The 21,902-nt window shown below is 41.8% G+C and overlaps 1 protein-coding gene across 4 annotated transcripts in view; it reads right to left on the bottom strand.

The window, feature by feature from the left end:
* Positions 1 to 21,902, bottom strand: part of LOC129522777 (aldehyde oxidase 4-like) — a 63,434-nt gene that overhangs the window by 2,907 nt on the left and 38,625 nt on the right. For all 4 annotated transcript variants that reach the window (XM_055345166.1, XM_055345167.1, XM_055345168.1 and 1 more), the window contains 13 exons: positions 19,353 to 19,477; positions 17,160 to 17,293; positions 15,704 to 15,791; positions 15,330 to 15,416; positions 14,963 to 15,154; positions 13,358 to 13,585; positions 10,508 to 10,603; positions 9,263 to 9,391; positions 5,192 to 5,266; positions 4,160 to 4,212; positions 3,576 to 3,690; positions 3,325 to 3,390; positions 1,073 to 1,258 (listed from right to left, as the gene is read on the bottom strand). In XM_055345166.1, the coding sequence (XP_055201141.1) occupies positions 1,073 to 1,258; positions 3,325 to 3,390; positions 3,576 to 3,690; positions 4,160 to 4,212; positions 5,192 to 5,266; positions 9,263 to 9,391; positions 10,508 to 10,603; positions 13,358 to 13,585; positions 14,963 to 15,154; positions 15,330 to 15,416; positions 15,704 to 15,791; positions 17,160 to 17,293; positions 19,353 to 19,477 (1,574 nt within the window). The remainder of the gene's footprint in view (positions 1 to 1,072; positions 1,259 to 3,324; positions 3,391 to 3,575; positions 3,691 to 4,159; positions 4,213 to 5,191; positions 5,267 to 9,262; positions 9,392 to 10,507; positions 10,604 to 13,357; positions 13,586 to 14,962; positions 15,155 to 15,329; positions 15,417 to 15,703; positions 15,792 to 17,159; positions 17,294 to 19,352; positions 19,478 to 21,902) is intronic.

Below are 21,902 nucleotides of genomic sequence, written 5' to 3'. Positions count from 1 at the left end.
TAAGCACTCGTGTTCAAGAATCCTCGCCATAGGTCTTTATGGGCCAGTTAGAGCCCATATGCTCCAGGGGATGTGTGGTTAATACCTCTCATATCTGAGCAGCTATTAAACAGCTCAGAGAAAATAGTGAGAAAGTTGTTTGAAGGCCTATTCTGATTTGGGGAGGTGTGGAGACAGACAAACAAGAAAGAATTGGGCCTGGAGGACATGAGAGAAGGGTACAGAAAAGAAAGTTCTAGGCCGGTGAAACTTGCCTACAATTTCAGTTTTCTCTCATGGTGGCACTTAGCCTATTGACCCAAGATATTTAACTCTTCCTTGACCTTTTTTTTAATGATTTTGTTTATTTGTTCATAAGAGACACAGAAACAGGCCAAAGGAGAAGCAGGCTCCATGCAAGGAGCCCGAAGTGGGACTCAATCCTGGGTCTCCAGGATCACACCCTGGGCTGAAGGTGGCGCTAAACCACCGGGGCTACCCTTCCTTGACCTTTCTTGTTTGATTTATTTCATGATCTCTCTCATGAGTAGAGTCTACTCAGTCTTCTGAAGTCAGTGAACACTACTCCTCCATGGATTTGCTTTTCTTTTCCCATCTCCTGTTAAGATTTTAAATTCAAAGAAGAAAGCAAATTCAGGGGACTATTTCATTATTTCTTGAAAGAGTAGGTTGTTATAGACTGAACTGTGCTTTTTCAAAATTCTTATGTTGAAGTCCTAGCTTGCTACCTCAGATTGTGACCATATTTGGAGAGAAGGTCTTTAAAGAGATGAAGTTAAAAGGAGGTCTGTAGGGTCACTGGGCCCTAATCCAATATGACTGGTATCTTTATAAGAAAAGGAAATTATGACACACAGGAGACATGTGCACACAGAATGGATGGCTCTGGGAGGACACAGTGAGAAGGTGGCCACCTGCAAGCCAAAGAGAGGCCTTGGAAGAAATCAAACCATGATCTCAGACTTCTAGCCTCCAGAACCATGGGAAAATATATCTCTGTTGTTTAGGCCACCTAGTCTGGTATTTTATGATGGTAACCCTACAAACTAATACAGCGGTCTTACATTCTTACCTTGGATGAGTAGATGGCTATGGGATTTCGGGAATGCACCAAAGTGACACGGATCTCTTCTGGTATCTCAGTGACGGTAGGGATTTTGTAGTCATCTGGACTTCGAGAATAAAGCACGCCTTCTGGGGAATATTTCAGTTCCTCAATGGTATAGAGTCCCATGCCTTGGATGAATGCTCCTTCTATCTATAGGCAAAAATTTCACAATTTGTAAGTATATGATATTGATGGACTAAATATTCCAATATGACTGAAAATGGAGCTCTGGACCATAGTGAGTCATTCCTGACAGCCTGGGGTGGACTTTACAGAGTCGTTCGGGGTCTGGTGTTTGCCATCCTGCCTGGCCTCATCCCTACTTCTCCTTGCCAAGTGTCTCACCCCCCGGGTCCCTGACACTCAACAAGTTCTGGGTAATTCTCAAGCCTAGCAGATTTCATTCAGACCTCCATGTCTTTGTAATGCAGTTTCTCCTGACTCTCTTCACTGCTCAGCTCATCCCCCTGGAGAACTCCTACTCATCCTCCAAGTCCTTGCCTATTTGGAGCCTTGTGGATCCTCCTACCACCTCCTGGGTGAATTTAGAAACTACTTCCTCTAGGTTCACTGCATCTTGAACACATTCCCCCATCATGGTGCCTCTCAGAGAGTATTTTCCTTGTTCACCTCTTCCACCTTTCTCTCACATTGATAAGCATTTTGAGGTCTTGGACTTCTTGTATTCTGTTATTAGTAGCAGGTCTGGTACATAGGTTCTTTTTTTTTTAAGATTTTATTTATTTATTCATGAGAGACACAGAGAGAAAGAAAGAGGCAGAGACACAGGCAGAGGGAGAAGCAGGCTCCATGCAGGGATCCCGACAGAGGACTCAATCCCGGTTCTCCAGGATCAGGCCCTGGGCTGAAGGCAGCACTAAACCACTAAGCCACCTGGATTGCCCTACATAGGCTCTTAATAAATATCTGTTGACTTAGATGGAAAAGAAGCTAACATTAAAGGAACATGAACTAGAATAGATGAAACACTGTAAGTTGTTATATTTTGCATTTTATTGAAATGTAAAATTAAAGAATAAGATACACAAATCTAAATGCTATATTTGGATATTTCCAAATGCTTATCCCTAAAGGAAAAGATCTAAGCCCAAGAGATCCAGTCTAACACACTTCTGGTTTTCTTTCCTTTTCCAGGGAGACAAGTGTAGAGTTTTCCCAATCATGACATCTCCCTTTCTACCTCTGCTTAAACAGTAAAGGGGCAGAAGGAGCTGGGAGGTGGGGGCAAGAAGGAGAATGGGAGGCGAGGACTGGGTGAGCCTCTAGGTGGTTCTCAAACTTTATGGGTTTCAGACGAATGTCAGGTGCAGGCTAAATGTTCCGGTTCTGTCTCAGCCCAGCAAAGATGGAACAAGTCTAAGCTTGGGCTTCATTCCTGGGCACAGGAATCTATGTTTTCAATAAACACAAGTACTTCGGTCACATAGTCTGAAGACCACATTTTGAAAAGCACAGCGGGATCAATAAAATTGTGCCTTATAAAGCCCAAAGGTCAATCCAGGTAAACCAATCTTTAGGGCTTAGGATGCTGGGAAGCTGTGGACAGATGAAAGCACCACGTATCTATCACGGGTGATGCCAAACTGCTCACCTGCTCCAGCATGCTACTCAGGTGTGCACTGTGGACCAGCTGCCTTGCCTCACCTGGGGGCTGGATGGTAGGATTGGGGTGGGCTGACGTGGCTAGCCCATTGGCTCCCCCTTCAATAACAAGGCTAGAAAAAAGCAAAGCTACACCAGCAGCTGGAAAGGTTTTACCTGGAGGTTTAAGAGGATTTTGGGTGCATTAATTTCATTATTTGTGAGATCAAAATCAGAGTTAAATTCAGCAGGAGGCAAAAAATTGTGTTTAAGTTTTTCTAATTCCCTAAATTGCAGTCTGTTTAAATTTAATACTAATACAACTTTATTATGTTTCTATAGTGTTTCCTAATTATGAACATATTAATATTTATGAAGAAAAATTAGAAGGCATGGAGAATTATAAGCAGGATAAGTCACACATATTTCTGCCATACAAAGGCAATGAACGTTAACTTTTTCTTGAGTTTTCTTCTAATGTTTTATCTATTTGTGTGTGTGCATTAAAATATATAATATGTATTACAGAGTACTTGCACCAGGTATAAACAATGTTTCTGAATGGAACTGACCAAAAGTTCCTGTGGTCATAGGGTGGTCCTGGTATCACGTACCTGTCCAATGTCCAGGGCTGGGTTTATGCTGAAAGCAGCATCCATGTAGATGTCAGTCCGAAGAAGCTGTTCCAAGAGAGAATATAGAGTGGAAAATATTATTTATTTAAAATAGATCTTTATTAAAATCATATATCTGTCCCTGGTTCTTCCACCTGGAGGATCAAGTTGATTATTATGTACAGCACAGAAAACATGTCAATGTTTTTGTTTACACTATGCAGATGGTGAACACAAATATTACTCTTTACCTTATGAGCCCCAGTCAGACAATCGACTTCAACCTCAGAACAGGATGCTCCATAAACAAAATATGGATAGGGTTCACCTTTCTCCTTCTCCCAGTCCATATTTGTCAGGTAGCCTCTGAGAAGAGAAATCAGCAGTGAACAGCAAAGGCCCTTTCCCCACTAGGGGTCTCATCGCTTCCTGTACTGTGGGGCCTGGAGGTGAACAGAGCACCCACCCCATGGCTGAAGGCCTCCCTCCTCTTCTTCAGCAAGGGGTGGGGGGCATGTGATCAGAGTTGTTAAGAGTCCCACCACAGACACGGGGAGAAGGCCCACTGGTTTCTGACCCCTACACTCTAGCAGGCAGTTACTGGAACGGGTCAGAGTGTGTGTAATAGCTATGGTGTCCCTCCTGGTCTGTTGGCCATAAACAGCTGTGGCCCCCAAGGAGTCCCTAGGTCTCCCAGGCCTGACCCATGGCTGAGGGCTAGCAGTGGGGGCAGAGCAGCGCTCCCATGCTCTCCAGGCATCTATCTGTCCACATTGATGAGTGCACACCATCTCTGCCCAGGTGTAAGCTAAACCAAAGTAAATACGTCATTTACTTGAAATATCCAGTAGTTGAGAGACTGATGCATTGTTCGAAGGCTTTTGCAATCTGGAAGAGATAATTGGTTATAAAGAAATATAAATTTAGGGAAAGTAATGAGAAATGCTAATGCCTTCCTCCTTTTGTATGGAGCAAGCTTTCCACTCACATTCACCTTGGTCAAGACTTATGCCTTGTACAAGCCACAGGTCATGCTTTTTAAGAGAGATGTGTAGGGGCAGCTGCTAGCTATACTCTGAGGCCCTCTATTTTTTGGGTTTGCAGAGTGTAAAGTTTATTACTTTTGAATCCTTTTTGGCTTTTTAAATTGAGGGGGCTAGACCATATTCATATACTTTTGTATGTAAGTATCTACACAGATATGTATATATATACACACATACATTTACATGTGTATGTGTATATCTATATCTATGTATATAGTTTTACTCTGCTTTTCACCCAAATAATTTGATTGGCTGTCTCAGGATATCATGGCAGCTTCCCTACTGGAGCAACCTAGGTAGGGCTAGGAATAATAATACTAACGTTATTGTTATTAAATAATTTGTTATTAAAATATTTATTTTTTAATGAATAATTATAAATGATATTTAAAACTTAAAAATAGAATAATTTTATAATTAATAGTAATTATTCTTGTTATTAAAAATGGAGTAATCCTTTGATAGTAGGATAGCTATTATCTCTTTTGCTCTGGTGAGAAAACCAAGGTCCTGAGGCACTGAGGGTGAAGGTTGTCTCCCAGAGCTAGTAGTGACAGAGCAGGGACAGCCAGCCTGAGGTGTGTCTTATTGTAGAGCCCATGCTGTTATCATGCTCTGTGAAAAATCAGGCTCTGAAATAAAGTTGTTTCAATGAATCCAGACAGAGCTTTTGTTCTTTTGGAAAAGTAGAAGCAAATGTTAATAAATGCTTTGTTTCTTGAATGGGCACCAGCAATCAGCCCATGCACTTAGGGCCGTCACCCATCTGGATGTGTGTGTGTGTGTCTTTCCCTGGCAGGGGTAATAAAAAGAACACTCACCCAGTCCTCCCATTTTCCTTTAGGGTTTTTCCTGATGACTGGCTGAAGACGGGCCATGAGAATTTGGCAGGCATTCTAAAAATAAACATTTGAAATGACATCGGAAAGAAGAGGCACAGGAAATAACAAAATGTTAAATATTTACATCAATTCAAGTGGAATCTGTCAGTTTTGTGAACCTGCTGGCTAGTTCTCTAGGCAGGATTTCTTAAAGTTGAGTAATGTAGGGAACCCCATGGAAGGAAGCAAATATTCTTGTGGGTACTGTGGTGTTGACATTCATTATCTTTATTACAATGTTGTTTTAATATATGCTAACATAAAACTAGGTTGAGTCTCCTAGAGTTAAAGCTCTTTTGTACCTCCAAAGCAGAAATAAAATGACGAGGCATACAGACCAATCTATATACTGATAAAAATCAAAATAACAACATTAATTTAGTTGGTTGATGACGCTGTTTCTATGAAGGTAGATTCTTGCTTGGAATGTGGACATCGTGGCTGGGCCCACACACATGGTGGGGGTCACGGTGCCTGCTGTGTGCTGGGCAATGGGTCAATTTTCTCTCCATTCTTCTCATGTAAATTGCCACCAGATTTTCATCTGTACTTTATACCTCGCTATCATAAGCTCTTCACTGGGCAAGAAAAAACATCGTTTACCCATGAAGTCCATCTCCTCTCTTCTCTTGTTGCCTGGACACAAAATATACTTCTTGGTCCCAAATGTGGGCAAAGGGGAAATATGCTACTTATAAAGTGGTCATTCTGATGACGTGAAATGTGCTTTAAATTTTTTTAAAACATTATGGGTGAGATGAAAATAAGAAGGACTGAGGTGAAATCTTGAACCCTTGAAATGACACCTGCTGACCCCTGGTATCAGTGGGCCCCAATATGGCTTCCGCCCTTAATTCAAACATGAATCTGTTCCTGTCTGCTCTCAGTTATTCATCTCAGCCTCAGATCACTTCTCATGTTCCCTCTTAGTTTCTGTTCCTTCTTTTCTGTCATCCCTTCTTGGGGAAATGGTTTTTGCCTCCTCATGTGTTAGGGAGATCCTTGTTTTCTTTCTTTCTTTTTTTTTAAATTACTTATTGATTTTAGAGAAAGACAGAGAACGAGCAGGGGGAGGGGGAGAGGGAGAGAGAGAATCCTCAAGCAGACTCCATGCTGAGTGTGGAGCCGGACACGGGGCTCCATCCCAGGACTCTGAGATCATGACCTGAGAAAAGTCAAGAGTTGGCTGTTGATCCTTGTTTTCATAAATCTCTTTGCTGGTCCATTCAGCTTCAAGTCACTCACCTTATTACAAATGGGAGCCTTCTGAAAGAGGGCCACATCCAAGGCAAACCTAAGTCACACAGTTCCTACCTGCCCAGATATTGGGTGTTCTCCTAACTGTGTCCTAACCTCATACTCCTGCACATAACTTTATCCTCAGAAGTCTGACAGGCTCCTGAGATAAGTTTTCCCTTTAAGAGAGTGAGATATTGCAGAGAACAATTACATTCTTTTGTGAACTCCTGAACTCCTTTCTCACCTCATATCTCCTGGTTGGATCACCTCCCTCTACTGAAGCTCTAAATGCCACATACAAAATTATCCAGCTTTTTTTTTTGCATTGTAGAAAATTTCAAAATATATAAAAGTGAGAGAATAATGCACTAGGCCCCCTTAACCAGCCTCAACAGTAAACATCTATACCCCAAACTCACTCCTCTGCTATCTGTCTTACCTCTTCTACCTTGTTCTCTTTTGATTTCTCTGCTCCAGTCTCCCTGGCCTGCTACAGCTTCTCAAGAACAGTAAGCTAGCTAGCTCTGCTCCTGAATCCCCACATGGCTTCTTTTCTTGCTGTGTTTAGGACCAGGCTCAAGGATTGATTGATTTATTGATTGATTGTCTGTTTGAATGTAAACTCTATGAGGTCAGGCTCTTTGGACTTTGTCCTGTTTCACTTGCTGCTACACCCTTAGTGCTTAGAACAGGACCTAGCACATGACAGGCCCTCAGTAAATGTTTGTTAAATCAATGTGGGATCAATAAAATAAGTGTGAAAAAGACATGAACAGAAATTTCACAGAGGAAGACATAGACATGGCCAACAAGCACATGAGAAAATGTTCCGCATCACTGGCCATCAGGGAAATACAAATCAAAACCACAATGAGATCCCACCTCACACCAGTGAGAATGGGGAAAAAGTAACAAGACAGGAAACAACAAATGTCGGAGAGGATGTGGAGAAAGGGGAACCCTCTTGCACTGCTGGTGGGAATGTGAACTGGTGCAGCCACTCTGGAAAACTGTGTGGAGGTTCCTCAAAGAGTTAAAAATAGACCTGCCCTATGACCCAGCAATTGCACTGCTGGGGATTTACCCCAAAGATACAGATGCAGTGAAACGCCGGGACACCTGCACCCCTATGTTTATAGTGGCAATGTCCACAATAGCCAAACTGTGGAAGGAGCCTCAGTGTCCATCGGAAGATGAATGGATAAAGAAGCTGTGGTTTATGTATACAATGGAATATTCCTCAGCCATTAGAAACGACAAATACCCACCATTTGCTTCAACGTGGATGGAACTGGAGGGTATTACGCTGAGTGAAGTAAGTCAATCAGACAAGGACTAACATTATATGGTCTCATTCATTTGGGGAATATAAAAAATAGTGAAAGGAAATAAAGGGGAAAGGAGAGAAAATGAGTGAGAAATATGTGAGGGAGACAAACCATGAGAGACTCCTAACTCTGGGAAACGAACAAGGGGTGGTGGAAAGGGAGATGGGCAGGGGGTGGGGGTGACTCGGTGACGGGCACTGAGGGGAGCACTTGACAGGATGAGCACTGGGTGATATTGCTATATGTTGGCAAATTGAGCTCCAATAAAAAAAATAAGTGTGAAGTCACACAAATTTATTACTTTTATGATTCTTCATTATAAAATATCAAAATATTTTTAAAACATTGTGTGTGTGTGTGTGTGTGTGTATACACACACACACATACTGGTGTCTCTGCTTTATCAATGCCCAAGACTATGCCTTAGTCATGCACTAGGTGTCTCTGTGCCACCTGTGCTTGCAAGGCAACCAGAATCTGGTTAAAAGGTGAAAGAAAAATGGACTCAGTCACCTACTTGTTTTAACCAAATTAGAATTACCCAGACTGTTTTTCTTGGGTGCTGATTCCATAGATTTTAAGAGGGGTTTTATTAATGAAAATTTTTTTCATAATTAAGCAAGCTTGGGAATACAGTGAAACAAAGTTAAAGAGGTTTCTTTACTGCTGGACTCGTCAGAGCCTTTATGATGCTAATATGCATCATAAGCCTCTATGAATGGGATGTAGCCTGCAACATTTTCCAAACTTGTTGACTACAGAATCCTTTTTTCCCCACTGAGAACATCATGGGACCACTGATCCAAGGAACATACTTTGGGAATCCATGGTTCACATGATATATGGGTATATTCAACAGGTTGAAATTTTCTCTTGTCATCTAGGTTTTTGTCTCTGTGGGTGACTAACAGTCAATTAGTGGTTTTCTGGAGGTTGTAGGGTGGGGAGGGGGTGGTGGTAGCAGCTTTGTTGCATGATCTCTGGGAGCCACATGATTCTATGAGATGGGTGGTATTTGGGTGAAGTTTTGCAGAAGAGGAAACTGATCCTTAGAGAGGTTAAAAGACAGGTCAAGCCCTTCCTGGATTGAGGATATCCTGTTAGTGCTGCGATTACTCTGCATTTCTCTGGTGTGCTGGGGTGAGAGTGGGAAGAGATTCTCAACTCTAACGCAAGGTGGGGGTGGGGGGTGGGTTGCTGAAGGTGCAGGTTTCACATGCAACAGAAAATTAATGATGAAAAACAGCTCAGGGCAGCAGAAAGAGCACCAGCTGGGATCCTCAGAGAGCTGGACTTGGAGTCTTGGCTTGGCAGGTAATTAGCTGAATGATCTGCAACCAGCCACTTGACTTCTCTTGGACTCAGTTTCATTTTCCATAAAAGAAGGTGTGGGACAAGGTGTCCTCCAGCATTGTCACTGAGTGAGAACTGAAAGAAAAGTCACCTGTACAGCCTTCCCGTTGATGTCTGCTCCCATTGATGCTGCCGTGAAGGATGCGTTGGGCACCGTGATGGTGCTTGTCTCAGACAGGTGTATGTACGACTGGGGGATGTTCAGTTCTCGACTAGCCACCTGCCATAAGCAGAAGAGAAATACTATTTATTTCATTGACTTTAAGCACACCTCCCCACATACCCCCCCCCCCAATTAAAAACCTTCTGATTCTTTTTTTTGAACTGAGTATAAAACTTGACTGTCTTACTGGGACAAACATTTAAGACAGCATCTTGGGTTTTGTATGCAGATTATTAGTTTGAAGCAACCAAAGAATCTTCTTGTGTGTGTGTTTTTTTTTTTTTAAACCAGTTTCATAAGAACCATGTGGTGGTATGGTCACTCTGGGACATCTAGTTTAGTATGACACATGCAGGCAGGGCTGAGGTCCTGGTCTTAATGTTTTACCTTCATTTTCTTGTGATTTACAGACAATTTGGCAGATTATGATTCTTTGGTGGAACATTCTGCAGCCATAAGGATTTTGTTTGTAAAGAAGCAAGATATGTTCAGAGAAGGCCCTGCGGATTTTTGTAATTTCCTAATTCCAAGCACTCTATTGAATAACATTATTTTCTCAAAGAAAGTACCTTCTCCGTATTTCTCATTGGGAGAGAAGCTTTGTCTTCCTCTGCCCTCTCCCACGCATACCTGCTTCCATATTTTTAATTCAGGTGTCATTTTCAACAAATTCTTATTTGATATTAAAAGAAGAAGGAAAATTTCTTGTGGCAAATAATCCTTTGTTCTTTAAAAAGTATTAGAAATACTTCTTCGAATTAGTACACAGAAAGGCCAGTCATGTGGAGTTCCTAAGTGGATTGTGAATTCTGTGAACATAATTTCTCATCTTATTAAACACATCCATTTCTAATCGGAGATCTGAATTAACATAGGATTGCTTTGAGCAGGTGCCACAAAGTTGAAAAGTATTTTATCTGTGAAAGCTGGAATCCCATTTTTCAGACGACCTGGTTCTTTTTTTCAGGAAGAATATTATCACCTATTTTCTCAATTCTAACACCCACGTCCTTCACCCTCCTGCAGTCTGCTTTCCTGAAATCAAGATGAGTCTTACAGTTGATCTGTGCACTTAGCATGATGACATGTCTCCTGCTCAATGGGAAAAAGCTGCTAAGCTGATTGTAAGGTGCTATACTTTGCTACCGTGGAGATGACAGGCACTTAACTCACCTGAATCATTTTCGTGTGAAGGCCTTGTCCCATTTCACAGCCTCCATGAGTCACCAGGACAGAGCCATCGAGGTAGATGTGGACTAGAGCGGCCGCCTGGGGGAAATAATTACACCGGTTTGGAAACTGATGAGGCCAAATGTTGCTGAGAGTTTAGCCGAGGTTGCTAGATGAACATTTTGCTCTATTGAGCCAATCTCTCTCACTGTTTATACTAAAAAAAAAAAAAAAAAAAAAAAGCCAGTACAGGTAGCAACAGACAACCCTCCCTCAAATAAACCCCAGACTTGAAAACCATCAATGTCGATGTATGAATGTGGCTCATCTCCCCTCCTACCAGTCTCCGGCCCACTGGGGGCCTTGTGTGATTGCTTTGAGGCCACTCCAAAGCCCCAGCTTGTATAATAGTTTATTATTCGTCTCTCCCAGGACATGAAAATTAATTTTACAGCAAATAGAACCTGTATGGGTAAATTTCCAGGCACAAACTGCCTTGGATGCCAGAGATGCTGGAAGAAACTTAAGATGTTTTCATGGTTTCCAAATGCTGCTGACCTTCAGGATCTCAGTATGGGAAGAAGTATGGGTCTCATTTTGGAAATTCCAACTCAGGAGAAGGTTGGGGGTGGAGCCTAAGCATTCAGTTTTTTAAGTTCCCAGGTGATTTTGATGATTGGCCATGTTTGGGATCCACAGATTTAGTCCAAAGTCTTCACTTTGCAGAGGGGGGGAATAGGAGCCCAGGGAGGAGGAGAGTCGCCAAAGCCAGGTGCCTAGTTTGGGATAGAGCCTGGACCGGAACCCACAACTCCTCACTTGAGCCCCGTGTCCTCCACACCCATGCCAGGCGGCTTCCCTTGGACCAATTGCCATTCTATTCTTTGGGGCCAGCTGTTTCAGGGAGAGGATCCGCAGCCGGTGCAAATGGCTCCAGGGACCAGGCCATAGGAGAGAGGAGACTGGGCTACGTTATGTGAGCGAGTTGCTGGAATTTTTCTTGACATCACTTCCTCTCTCACGCTGGTGCCTGGGCCCCCTGGGGGCCTCTACCCCTGCGTTGATGCCTGTGCCTCTGCTACCAACCACTGAAAAATCAACTCAGCTTGCCATGCCATCTCTTGAGTCTCAGACTGTGTTCTCAGGCCTATCAAGTTCTCTGCAAGAACTTTTAAACTTTGTGTTTTCACCTTATGATAATCTTTTATTTTTTTAAGATTTTATTTATTTATTCATGAGGGACACAGAGAGGCAGAGACATAGGCAGAGGGAGAAGCAGGCTCCCCACGGGGAGCCTGATGCAGGACTCGATCCCAGGACCCCGGGATCACTCCCTGAGTCAAAGGCAGACAGTCAATTACTGAGCCACCCATGGGCCTCACCCTGTGATAATGTAATGAGACTAATGGATAACCACGTAACAGTGAGTATTGTCATGTGCTTTCAGAGCCCGTTAGATTTTATGTTGATGATTGTACAACCACCAAGGAGGACTACTTTAGTTAATGGGGCATATTAGACACAAGAGATGGGACAGTGAGTCATCACAACTTACATAGATGTTTAGGATAAAGATTTCAAAATGTCTTGTGCAGCAGCAGCAGCAGCAGCAGCAGCAGCCAGAACTACATTCATCTTGTGAGCGAGGATTTAGTTTTAAAGAAGCAACATATGGGCAGCCCAGGTGGCTCAGCGGTTTAGCGCCTGCCTTCGGCCCAGGGCGTGATCCTGGAGTCACGGGATCGAGACCCATGTTGGGCTCCCTGCATGGAACCTGCCTGTCTCTCTGCCTCTCTCTCTCTTTCTCAAGGTGTCTCTCATGAATAAATAAATAAAATCTTTAAAAAAAATAAAGGAGCAATATCATCTACTACATTAAGTTAATGTTACTATTTTCTTACTGGCATTTATAATACTATTTTTATTTGATTTCCAATTTTGTTTGTATTTGATATAGGCATAGGAGCTATAAGAAGCTTATTCCTTGTTTTGAGGTTATTCATAGTTAAATGACATCAAAAGAAAGAATTTAAGTGATCACTGAGTCCACAAATTTTGTTTTTCCTTTAAAGGGGGTCTGCAGATTATTCTAGCTTGAGAAGCCCCCTCCCTGCCAGGGAAACACAACACCTGCCCCAAGCAGTGCAGCGCTTCTGGCCTTCCCTTCTCTCCCTCTCGTTCTGCCTTCGGCCTCGTTAGTGGACTCCAGGGAAGGGGGTGTATGGAAGATAATTTGGTGAGAGACATTCATACCACGAAGGGGGCCTCTATTCCTTTCTTGGCATGGGTTCGTTAAGGGGACATTTCAGAGGTTTATGGGGATAGAAGCAAAAAATAAGAATCAGAAGCAGAGCCCCATGAAACTCTGGTAAAGGTGAAACCGAAAAGAAGGCACAGCAGCCACCAAGCTTTCACATAGTAACTCCGAGGTCCTGCGTGCATGGGGGAACTGTCTGCTCTCAGGTGTTTTTGAAAGTTCTGTCTTCAAACGACCCCACTGCTGCCACTAAGAATTCAGGAAAGAGAAAGAGATGCCCTTATTTCTCCCAATTCTCTGATGGATTTGAAATTAGACCCCATACCTCAATGCTCATGCCTGGGGCCCTGCCCAAGGTCAGACCCCTGGAGCTGCTGGACTTCATCTGTCGACTGCTTTCTGAGCCCCTGGTTCCAGATCTGCTCTGAGACCTGGGGTCCCCAGCACTTGCCTAAACCTGCTATAGGAATATGTCCGGGTTTCTTCTTTCTCCCCACAGCAGGCCATCCCTGGTTGCACACAATTGCCGTTTTCAGACAGCCAGTTGTGTGGGAAAGGGCTTCTGGCGAGAAGACAGACACCTCTCTCAACCTCACCTGATTGTAGTAGGCCACGGGGAACCCAATAGTAAATTTCATGGGGACCACGGCAAGACCCCTCTTCTTCCAGTAGTTCTTTTTGTTAAATTCCTCTGCAGCCAGTTTCCTAGCATAGAATGAAGATTTTTCCAGACATTCTTTCCAGCATTTTCGCAAGGGCTCCGGATTAAATGTCTGCTTGTAGGCTGTTTTGCTGATTCTCTTATACATGTTTATTTCTTTAACCTGAAAGACAATAATATGGATTTTAGGGATACATACTTATTCCATTAGTGGAGCATAGGTTTTTGTCATACACCTGATATGAAGAAAGTCCTTCTAAAGAGGAAACTATTTAAGTGGCTGTAAACATGCAAGTGCAGGCAGCCCGGGTGGCTCAGTGGTTTAGCGCCGCCTTCAGCCCAGGGCGTGATCCTGGAGACCCGGGATCGAGTCCCACGTCAAGTTCCCTGCGTGGAGCCTGCTTCTCCCTCTGCTTGTGCCTCTGCCTCTCTCCGTGTGTCTCTCATGAGTAAATAAATTAAATCTTTAAAAAAAATATATGCAAGTGCAAGTGTACATATATAAACATCACAATAACAACAATAATCATAATAACAATAGAAACTACTGGTGAATACTTCATATGCTCCAAGCTGTAGTTGAATGTGTATTATCTCAGTTAACTTCACCAGAACCCTGAGAAATAGCAGGTACCATCTTTTTTTTTTTTTAAAGAGTTATTTATTTATTCACGAGAGACACAGAGAGAGAGTGAGGCAGAGACATAGGCAGAGGGAGAAGCAGGCTTCCCTCAGGGAGCCTGATGCAGGACTCGATTCTGGATCCCGTGAGGCAGACACTCAACTGCTGAGTCACCCAAGCGTCCCTATCAGGTACCATCTATTATGAGCCTTGTCACAAATTTTGTTAGTGGTGATACAAAATTCTCCCCACTCAAAATTGTTTTACTCCTACACAATGTTTCCTTATTCTTAACTATTCAGATTAGCCCCTCAAAATCTTGAACTGTGGAAGAATGTTTGCAGAAATGGCAATCATTCCACTCTCTGTGTTCATGCCCTTAGGTGGTTTCACCCTGACTTTGGGATTGGCCATATGACTTGCTATATGGCTCATGGGACAATACATATTAATAATGGCAGACACTTGAAAAAGGCTTGCCACATTCCTGCCACTCTTAGGAACTCTGAGACCACCACTCTGAGAGCTAATCTGGGCTAGTCTACTGGAGGATGAGACTCTGCAGTGGAAATGACCCTTCCCAGCTGAGATGTCCCCTAGACCAATCAGCCTGGTGACCACCAGACACACAAATGAAGCTGTCTTAGACCATAAATTCCAGTTGAACTGGCTCAGACCAGAAGAGCTACCCAGCTGACCTAGGTCTGACCCCTCAGACCTAGAAGAAATACTTCCTGTTATTTTAGTCCATTAAATTTTGTGCTTGACTTATTACGTATCAAAAGCTAACTGATACACAGATGGTGTACTTTATTTCTTTGAATCTAATTAGAAGCTGATAAAATGCTCTATGTAGGTACTCAAGATATATTTGAAACAACGATGTCAAAATTTTGTTAGGGGGTTTTGACTTCTTACCTCTTCAGGGGGTAAATTACACTGAGATGCCACAGCAGTTATGTAAGCTTCCACTACCACTGTAGCCTGAGGGAAGCCAAATCCGCGGAAGGCCGTGTTGGATGGCAAATTTGTTTTGCAAGCTCTACCCCGGCACCGGAAATTAGGAATATGATATGCATTTTCAGATTTCAACACGACGAAGTCTATCACCTGAGTTAAAGCAAAACAAAACAAAACTTCACAATATTCAAAATCACTTAACCAAATTTTATCTCTAAGTAGAACCCTTCACAGAATTTATCTACTTTGCATGACAAATATTCATGCAAAGATAGTGTGGCAATACAGCTCAACTGGTAGCCTACGGGAAAGGCATATTTCTTACCGACTCAGACTCATCAGGAGTACATCCACTATTGATATAATATTCAACATCAGCAGCTTTGATCACACCATTGTTCATGAATCCAATCTGCAAGGTGATATAAGTAAAACAACCTTCTCAATACAACCATGTTAGTATACACACACATGTGATCACAGTTGTCATCAAACCATGTTTGATGTGACAATCTCCAGAGGGACACTGAGGCTGATGCCCAAGTTGACTAGGATCTCAACAGAAAGTTCTGATCAGTTATAGGCAGCATCCAAATATTCCTTTCAAATGGTATGGAATTTAGTAATTGTTCTCACTGTTGGTTCGGTATCAATGAACAATGTTTTAGGCAGTTTCCTAAAATTTTTTATCTCACTCACTTTGTATTTTCCAAGGAGTGGGTGGCGGCCACCAGTTATCAGCATGTCATCACCACGCTCCAGAATAAACCGGATTGGGCGGCCAGTCCTACAGGAAATGACTCTGTTAATATGCTGGATGCTTCATAAATTGTAGAAACAAACAGATGGGGAGGGGGGGCTTGAGATAATCAGGTTAGAGGTTGGCAATGGGGATAGTCACATGCTTTAAACATTTCAGAAGTCTGTGGGGACAGGACACCTGGGTGGCTCAGTTGTGTCTGCCTTCAGTTCAGGTCATGATCCTGGGGTCCTGGGATCGAGTCCCACATCAGGCTTCCTGCGTGGAGCCTGCTTCTCCCTCTGCCTATGTCTCTTCCTCTCTCCCTGTGTCTCTCATGAATAGATAAATAAAATCTTAAAAAAAAAAAAAGAAGTTTGTGGGAACACTAAAATTAAAAAAGCACAATTACTATTATTATCCTGGTTTAGACATATCTGAGATTTATATATCAAAATGCTATATTATTTGGTTATAAGTTACTCTCCTTTAATTTTTTTATATAGCCCTAAGGGATTGTATGATTATTTTGCAACTATGTGTATAAATAGGTTATATTATTATGAACTTTACTTTGGGATATTAAAAGGGGCATTAAAATAATTGCCATGGGGGATGTAGAGGCTGGAAAGGTTGAGAACCAATGCTCTGCTGAGCCTGATCAGCCTCCTTTGCATTCAGGCTCCCTGTTCATAAAATGCCTATTGAGGGCTCCTCTGACTTCTGAAGGGATGTTCCTAGTACCTGTACACCTGTACTTACAAGACAGCCTTTTCTATTGTTGGAAAGTGCCAATGAGTTGAGGTATTCACTTTCTCTTTGTAGCGGTAGCCCAGGATAAGTTAAGTTTGTCTTGAATATTTAGTGAGTAAGGTTCACAAAAGTCATGGCTATTCCTGTGTCTGGTTATTCCATGTGGATGATGCAGAGGCTGAGTGAACATTCCCAAGAGCAGGAGGCTCTATTTCATGACAAAACATGTCCCTTGTAAGGTTATGCTTTTGACCCTCCCTCCGCTCAGGCGATCTCAGCTTGATTTAATTTGACAATTTAAAACATAAACATTTTAAAGAGTTAAAGTCAATGAAAAAGTAATACATGGCTACATCTGAGTCAAAACATATAGTGATTACATCTATTATGTAATACTCTCATGAGACAGGTGGATATTATTATCACCAGTTTATCGGTGAGGAAACTGAGGTGGCCTGTCAAGGTGACCTTGTGAGTGAGTGGTAGTTTAAGAGCAGATCCTATGGCTCAGGTCCAGTGTTCCTTTGCCTACATGCCAACCACACCCTTTGGAGATGAAAGGCTAGGACTAGTGGGACCAAAGCGGGGGTGCAGGACTAGGACACGGTGGTAATCTACATTGCCAGGACAGCTGACATCAACAGCTGCTACAGTGACTCTTACTTATTGGCGGCCACGGCACCGACAGCTCCTAGCACAGCGGGCTTGGTTACTTTCCCCCCAAACCCTCCTCCAGTTCTTTTCATGTGGCAGGCGATTCGACTCCTTGGGATGTTTAATGTTGCAGCCACAAATTCCTGCAAGAGATAAGTCCCTGAAGCCATATAAGTGCAATTTAATAGTTTACTTCCTCAGCTATGTACTTCCCCTCTGCCTCGCTGAAGAAACCGAATTCAACAAATACTTAGAACATTTACAGAGTTGTACACCCATCACCATAATCTAATTTTAGAACATTTTAAGCATCCCCACAGAAACTCTGGATCTACTGAGCAGTCACTCCTTATCTCCCTCCAGCCCCCAACACTAGGTAACTATTGATCTACTTTTTGTCTCCATAGATTTACCTGTTTGGAACATTTCATATAAACGTAATCATATAATACGTGGTCTTTTGCAACTGGCTTCTGTCACTTGGCATAATGTTTGCAAGGTTGTTGAACGCATGTTGTCCATGGAACAGTACTCCGTTCCTTTTTTTATAGCTGAATAATATTCCCTTGTACAGAGATACCATATTTTGTTTACCCCTTCATCAATCGATGGGCATTTGGATTGTTTCCACTTCTGGCTATTTTAAACAGTGTTGCTATGAACACTCGAGTATAAATTCTCATGTGGGCAGATGACTTCAATTCTCTCAGCTAGATACCTAGACATGGAACTGTGGGGTTATTATGTAGTCACTATATTTAACATCCTTAGAAACTGCCAGGCTATTTTCCAGGCTGTGGAAAAATGGATGTGCCATTTGTGCCCACCAGCAATATATGAAGGTTTCAATTTCTCTATATCCTCATCAACGCTTATTACTGTCTTTTGATTACAGCCATTCTAGTGGGTGTGGAGCGCTATCTCATCGTGGTCTTGATGTGCATTTCCCTAGTAACAATGCGGTGAGCACCATTTCATGTGCTTATTAGTCATTCATAGACCTTCTTTATCTATTCAAATCCTTTATTGAGCCTGCTTTTGATCCTGCCCCAGGTTCTGGGCTGTGGCCTGTGAGCACCCTGTACACTAGCTACCCCAGAAATGCCTCATGAAATTAACTAGTGGTACCTTAGAAGGTGTGGGTGATAGACAGTGGTGGTGACCTGGGACATACACCTTATCCACTTGGAGCCCAGAACTACTTTCTCAGCTATGTACTTCCCCTCTGCCTCGCTGAAGAAACCGAATTCAACAAATACTTAGAACATTTACAGAGTTGTACACCCATCACCATAATCTCTATCAAAAGAGATCTCACAGGTGATCTTTATCACCTTCCTCAATTTATAGAAAAAGATGCTGGTGCCTGGCAACTTGTGAGAGATCACATAGCTTTTTAGGGGCAAAACCATAACTCCTCACTCCTCTGCTGTCCACTTCAAAATTTGCAACCATGGAGGCCACAGCCACATCCCAGCTCAACATCAGTCTCCTCAGGTTTTCATTTTGCCTGGAACAGCAGCTTCCTCCTCCTCTGAGCCTATACATCCCTTCACGACCCCAAGGTACCAACTCACTCTGCTCTACCAGGAAGACCTCAGCTTTTCCCCTCAGTAATGCTTGTCATTACTCCTCCTCCCAGTAGAACAGGTTAAGTATCCCCCTGTGCCAGTCACTATTCTAGAAACAACATCTCCACATCTCAGAAGAGGGGAATGTCTGAGGATTTCCTTTACTTACCTGAGTGAAGCAATGCCTTATATCTCAACCACTGGAATAGAACTGGAAATCACCTGCTACAGCATTGGAAATGCAATTGCTTTACAGGTGCATCACCAATACATGCAAACATTAAGACAGAGAAGCAACACGAATGAAACACAAAGGGAAATTTAAATATAATACTAAGGCTTTGGCCTCCCTGAGATTAGGTTTTACACTATCAATTGTTATAAGGGTAAAGTAAATCTCATCCTATATTTTGGAGCTTAGCAAGATTTTCATCTCTCTGAAAAGTCTCCCCTTTTAGGGAAATATTTGCCCTGTTTTCTTTATTCTGGACTGTAGCTTATGTCAAGTATACAGAGAATTTCACTCATAGGAGTGGAAGGAATCCAAGGTCCCCTAGAGCAGAGTGCCTGATTGTAGTGCTTCATAGCACGCCATCATCTGGAATCTCAATTTTCAAAAATATCCGGTTACCTGCACATGGCTTGGAAACTGTGTCCCAACGTACAATACCATTTCTTTATCTTCTTCTTTTGGGATAGCCAGGATAGTTTGTGTTTCCATGTAAAAATGTTCCTGCCCTTCTACGTGGGCCTCACCTGAAAGGCACACATACAGGACAATGCTTATTTGAAAATCTCAAATTGAGGAGACTCACTGGTATTTGGTTTATGAGGAGAGAATTGCTTTAGCTTATGGAGAGCTGGGCTTCATATCATTTGATTAAACCATTTTTTTTTTCTAATTAAAACATGTTGTACACCACCAGCTGTATGACCCTGGGTCATTCACTTCCTCTGTTGGCTTCAGTTTCCTTATCTCTCAAGTGGGGTGGTGAGTTCTATGATGTGCTGGACTTGAGGATACAGACTAACCTGGCCATACATCCAGGTGCCATCATTTCTTTGGTGAATTTGGCCAAGTTATTAAATCCTCATTTCCTCCTCTGTAAAAGGGGGGGAGGGAGATAATGACAATATGTCCCTCAATCTGGTGACGTTAGGATTGTTGAGTCATAGAAGGTAAGCAGTTTGTAAAAGGACACAAGGTTTAAAATGGCCGATCTGAAGTTGTTTCTTTCCCTAAAACCAGCTTGCTCCTGATGGTTTAGATGAGATTTTTGGCTTGCTCAGTACACCCTTATCATTTTGTAGGTTATACCAGAAGAGGCATTTGGCCCTAGTTTCAATATTTGGAAGGCATTTTTTACTTTAAAATGAAATAAAATACTGAATGCTTCAGTATTTTACTTTAAAACTAGGCAATGTATGTCAACTATAATTCAATTAAGGGGATCCCTGGGTGGCTCAGCAGTTTAGCGCCTGCCTCTGGCCCAGGGCGTGATCCTGGAGTCCCGGGATCGAGTCCCACGTCGGGCTCCCGGCATGGAGCCTGCTTCTCCCTCTGCCTGTGTCTCTGCCTCTTTCTCTCTCTATGTCTATCATAAATAAATAAATAAATCTGAAAAAAACCAAAACTATAATTCAATTAAGAATAACAACCACAATTCAATTAAGAATAACAATTAGCCAAAAGATTCCTGTGCTGCTAAAAAAGTGAGGAGTTATTTTTGCCAGGAGTCAAAAGAGTTCTTGGGACAACAAAATGTGAGACATGCAAAAAGGTCCAAAAAAAAAAAAAAAAGAAAAAAGAAACAGTCTTCCAGATTTTAGTAAACAATTAAAAGCCTTACCAAACTCTCTATTCCAACTATTTAGGAGAGGGTGATAGATTCTGTGAAAATTACTAATTTCTCTTACCCAAGACAGGATGTAATTTTCTTAGTAAAGAGCTGTGCTTCTCAATCCTGGGTTTACCTTAGGATCATCTGGGAGCTTTTAGATAAATACTGATGCTCTCATCCTGTACTCCAAAGTTCTGATTTCACTGGTCTAGGATGGGATCTTGGTATTTGTATTTAAAAAAAAAAATCATACTAACTAGGTTTTTGCCAGTTCAGTAAGTCAAAGCAGACAAACAAATAAACCAACAAATAAATTATAGTATCAAGATTGGAAAAGATAAATAAATATATATGTCATATATATGTATATACAGAAAATTCAAGACTTTTAAAATACTAAGTGAATTGAGTAAAGTTCTTAGGTAAAAATCAACATATAAAAGGTAATTGTGTTTTTATATACTAGACACAAACTAGTAGAAAATGAAATAAAAATATCATTTAAAACAGCATCATAAAACACCAAATACAAGATATAAATATGAAGAAGAATGTGCAAGATCTCCATAGTGGAAACTACAGTTATTGAGAGAAATTAGAGTAAACCTAAATAAAAGGCATGTTCTATCCTATTCATGGATTAGAACTTAACACTGTTAAGATTTTGAGTCTCTAACTTGATAATGTTTTAATGCAATTCCAGTCAAAATCCCAGCAAGATATTTTCAGTGAAAATTGATAAGCTGATGCATAAATGCATATGGAAATGCAAAGGGCTTATAATAGCTATGGTCGTATTGAGAAAGAATTAGCAAAACGACATTACACTCTGAGATTTCAAAACTTACAATAGAGTTATAGCAAGTAAGACAGTGTGGTCTATTACAAAGATAAATAAACAGATGAGTGGAATCTAATAAAGAGTTCAGAAATAGAACAACACATATGTAGACACCTGGAAAGCCATAAAAGCTGCACTGCAATTCAAGAAAGGAATAGATAGGTTTTTAACAGATGGTGCCAGGTAAACTGGATATCCATTTGAAAAAAACTGAACTTTGACCCTGTGTCATGCCAGACAGAAAAATTAACTTGAGATGGATCATAGGCTTCAATGTCAAGGCTAAAAAATGTTATCAGCTTCTAGGAGTAAACATAGAAAAATATTTTCATGACCTTTGGATAGGCAAGAATTTCTTCATGGGCTCAAGAACACTGGGCACCATAAAGAAAAGACTAACAAATTGTTCTTTATTAAAATCAAGAACTTTTGTTCATGAACAAGAGTAATGAGGACAGTGAGCACACAATCCACAGGCTGGAAGAAGATATGTGCAATA

The sequence above is a fragment of the Nyctereutes procyonoides genome, unplaced genomic scaffold (assembly GCF_905146905.1).
Source record: "Nyctereutes procyonoides isolate TBG_1078 unplaced genomic scaffold, NYPRO_anot_genome, whole genome shotgun sequence".
Lineage (NCBI taxonomy): Eukaryota > Metazoa > Chordata > Mammalia > Carnivora > Canidae > Nyctereutes > Nyctereutes procyonoides.
The sequence above is the reverse complement of the archived record's forward strand: the minus strand, read 5'-3'. Positions and strand labels throughout refer to the sequence as shown.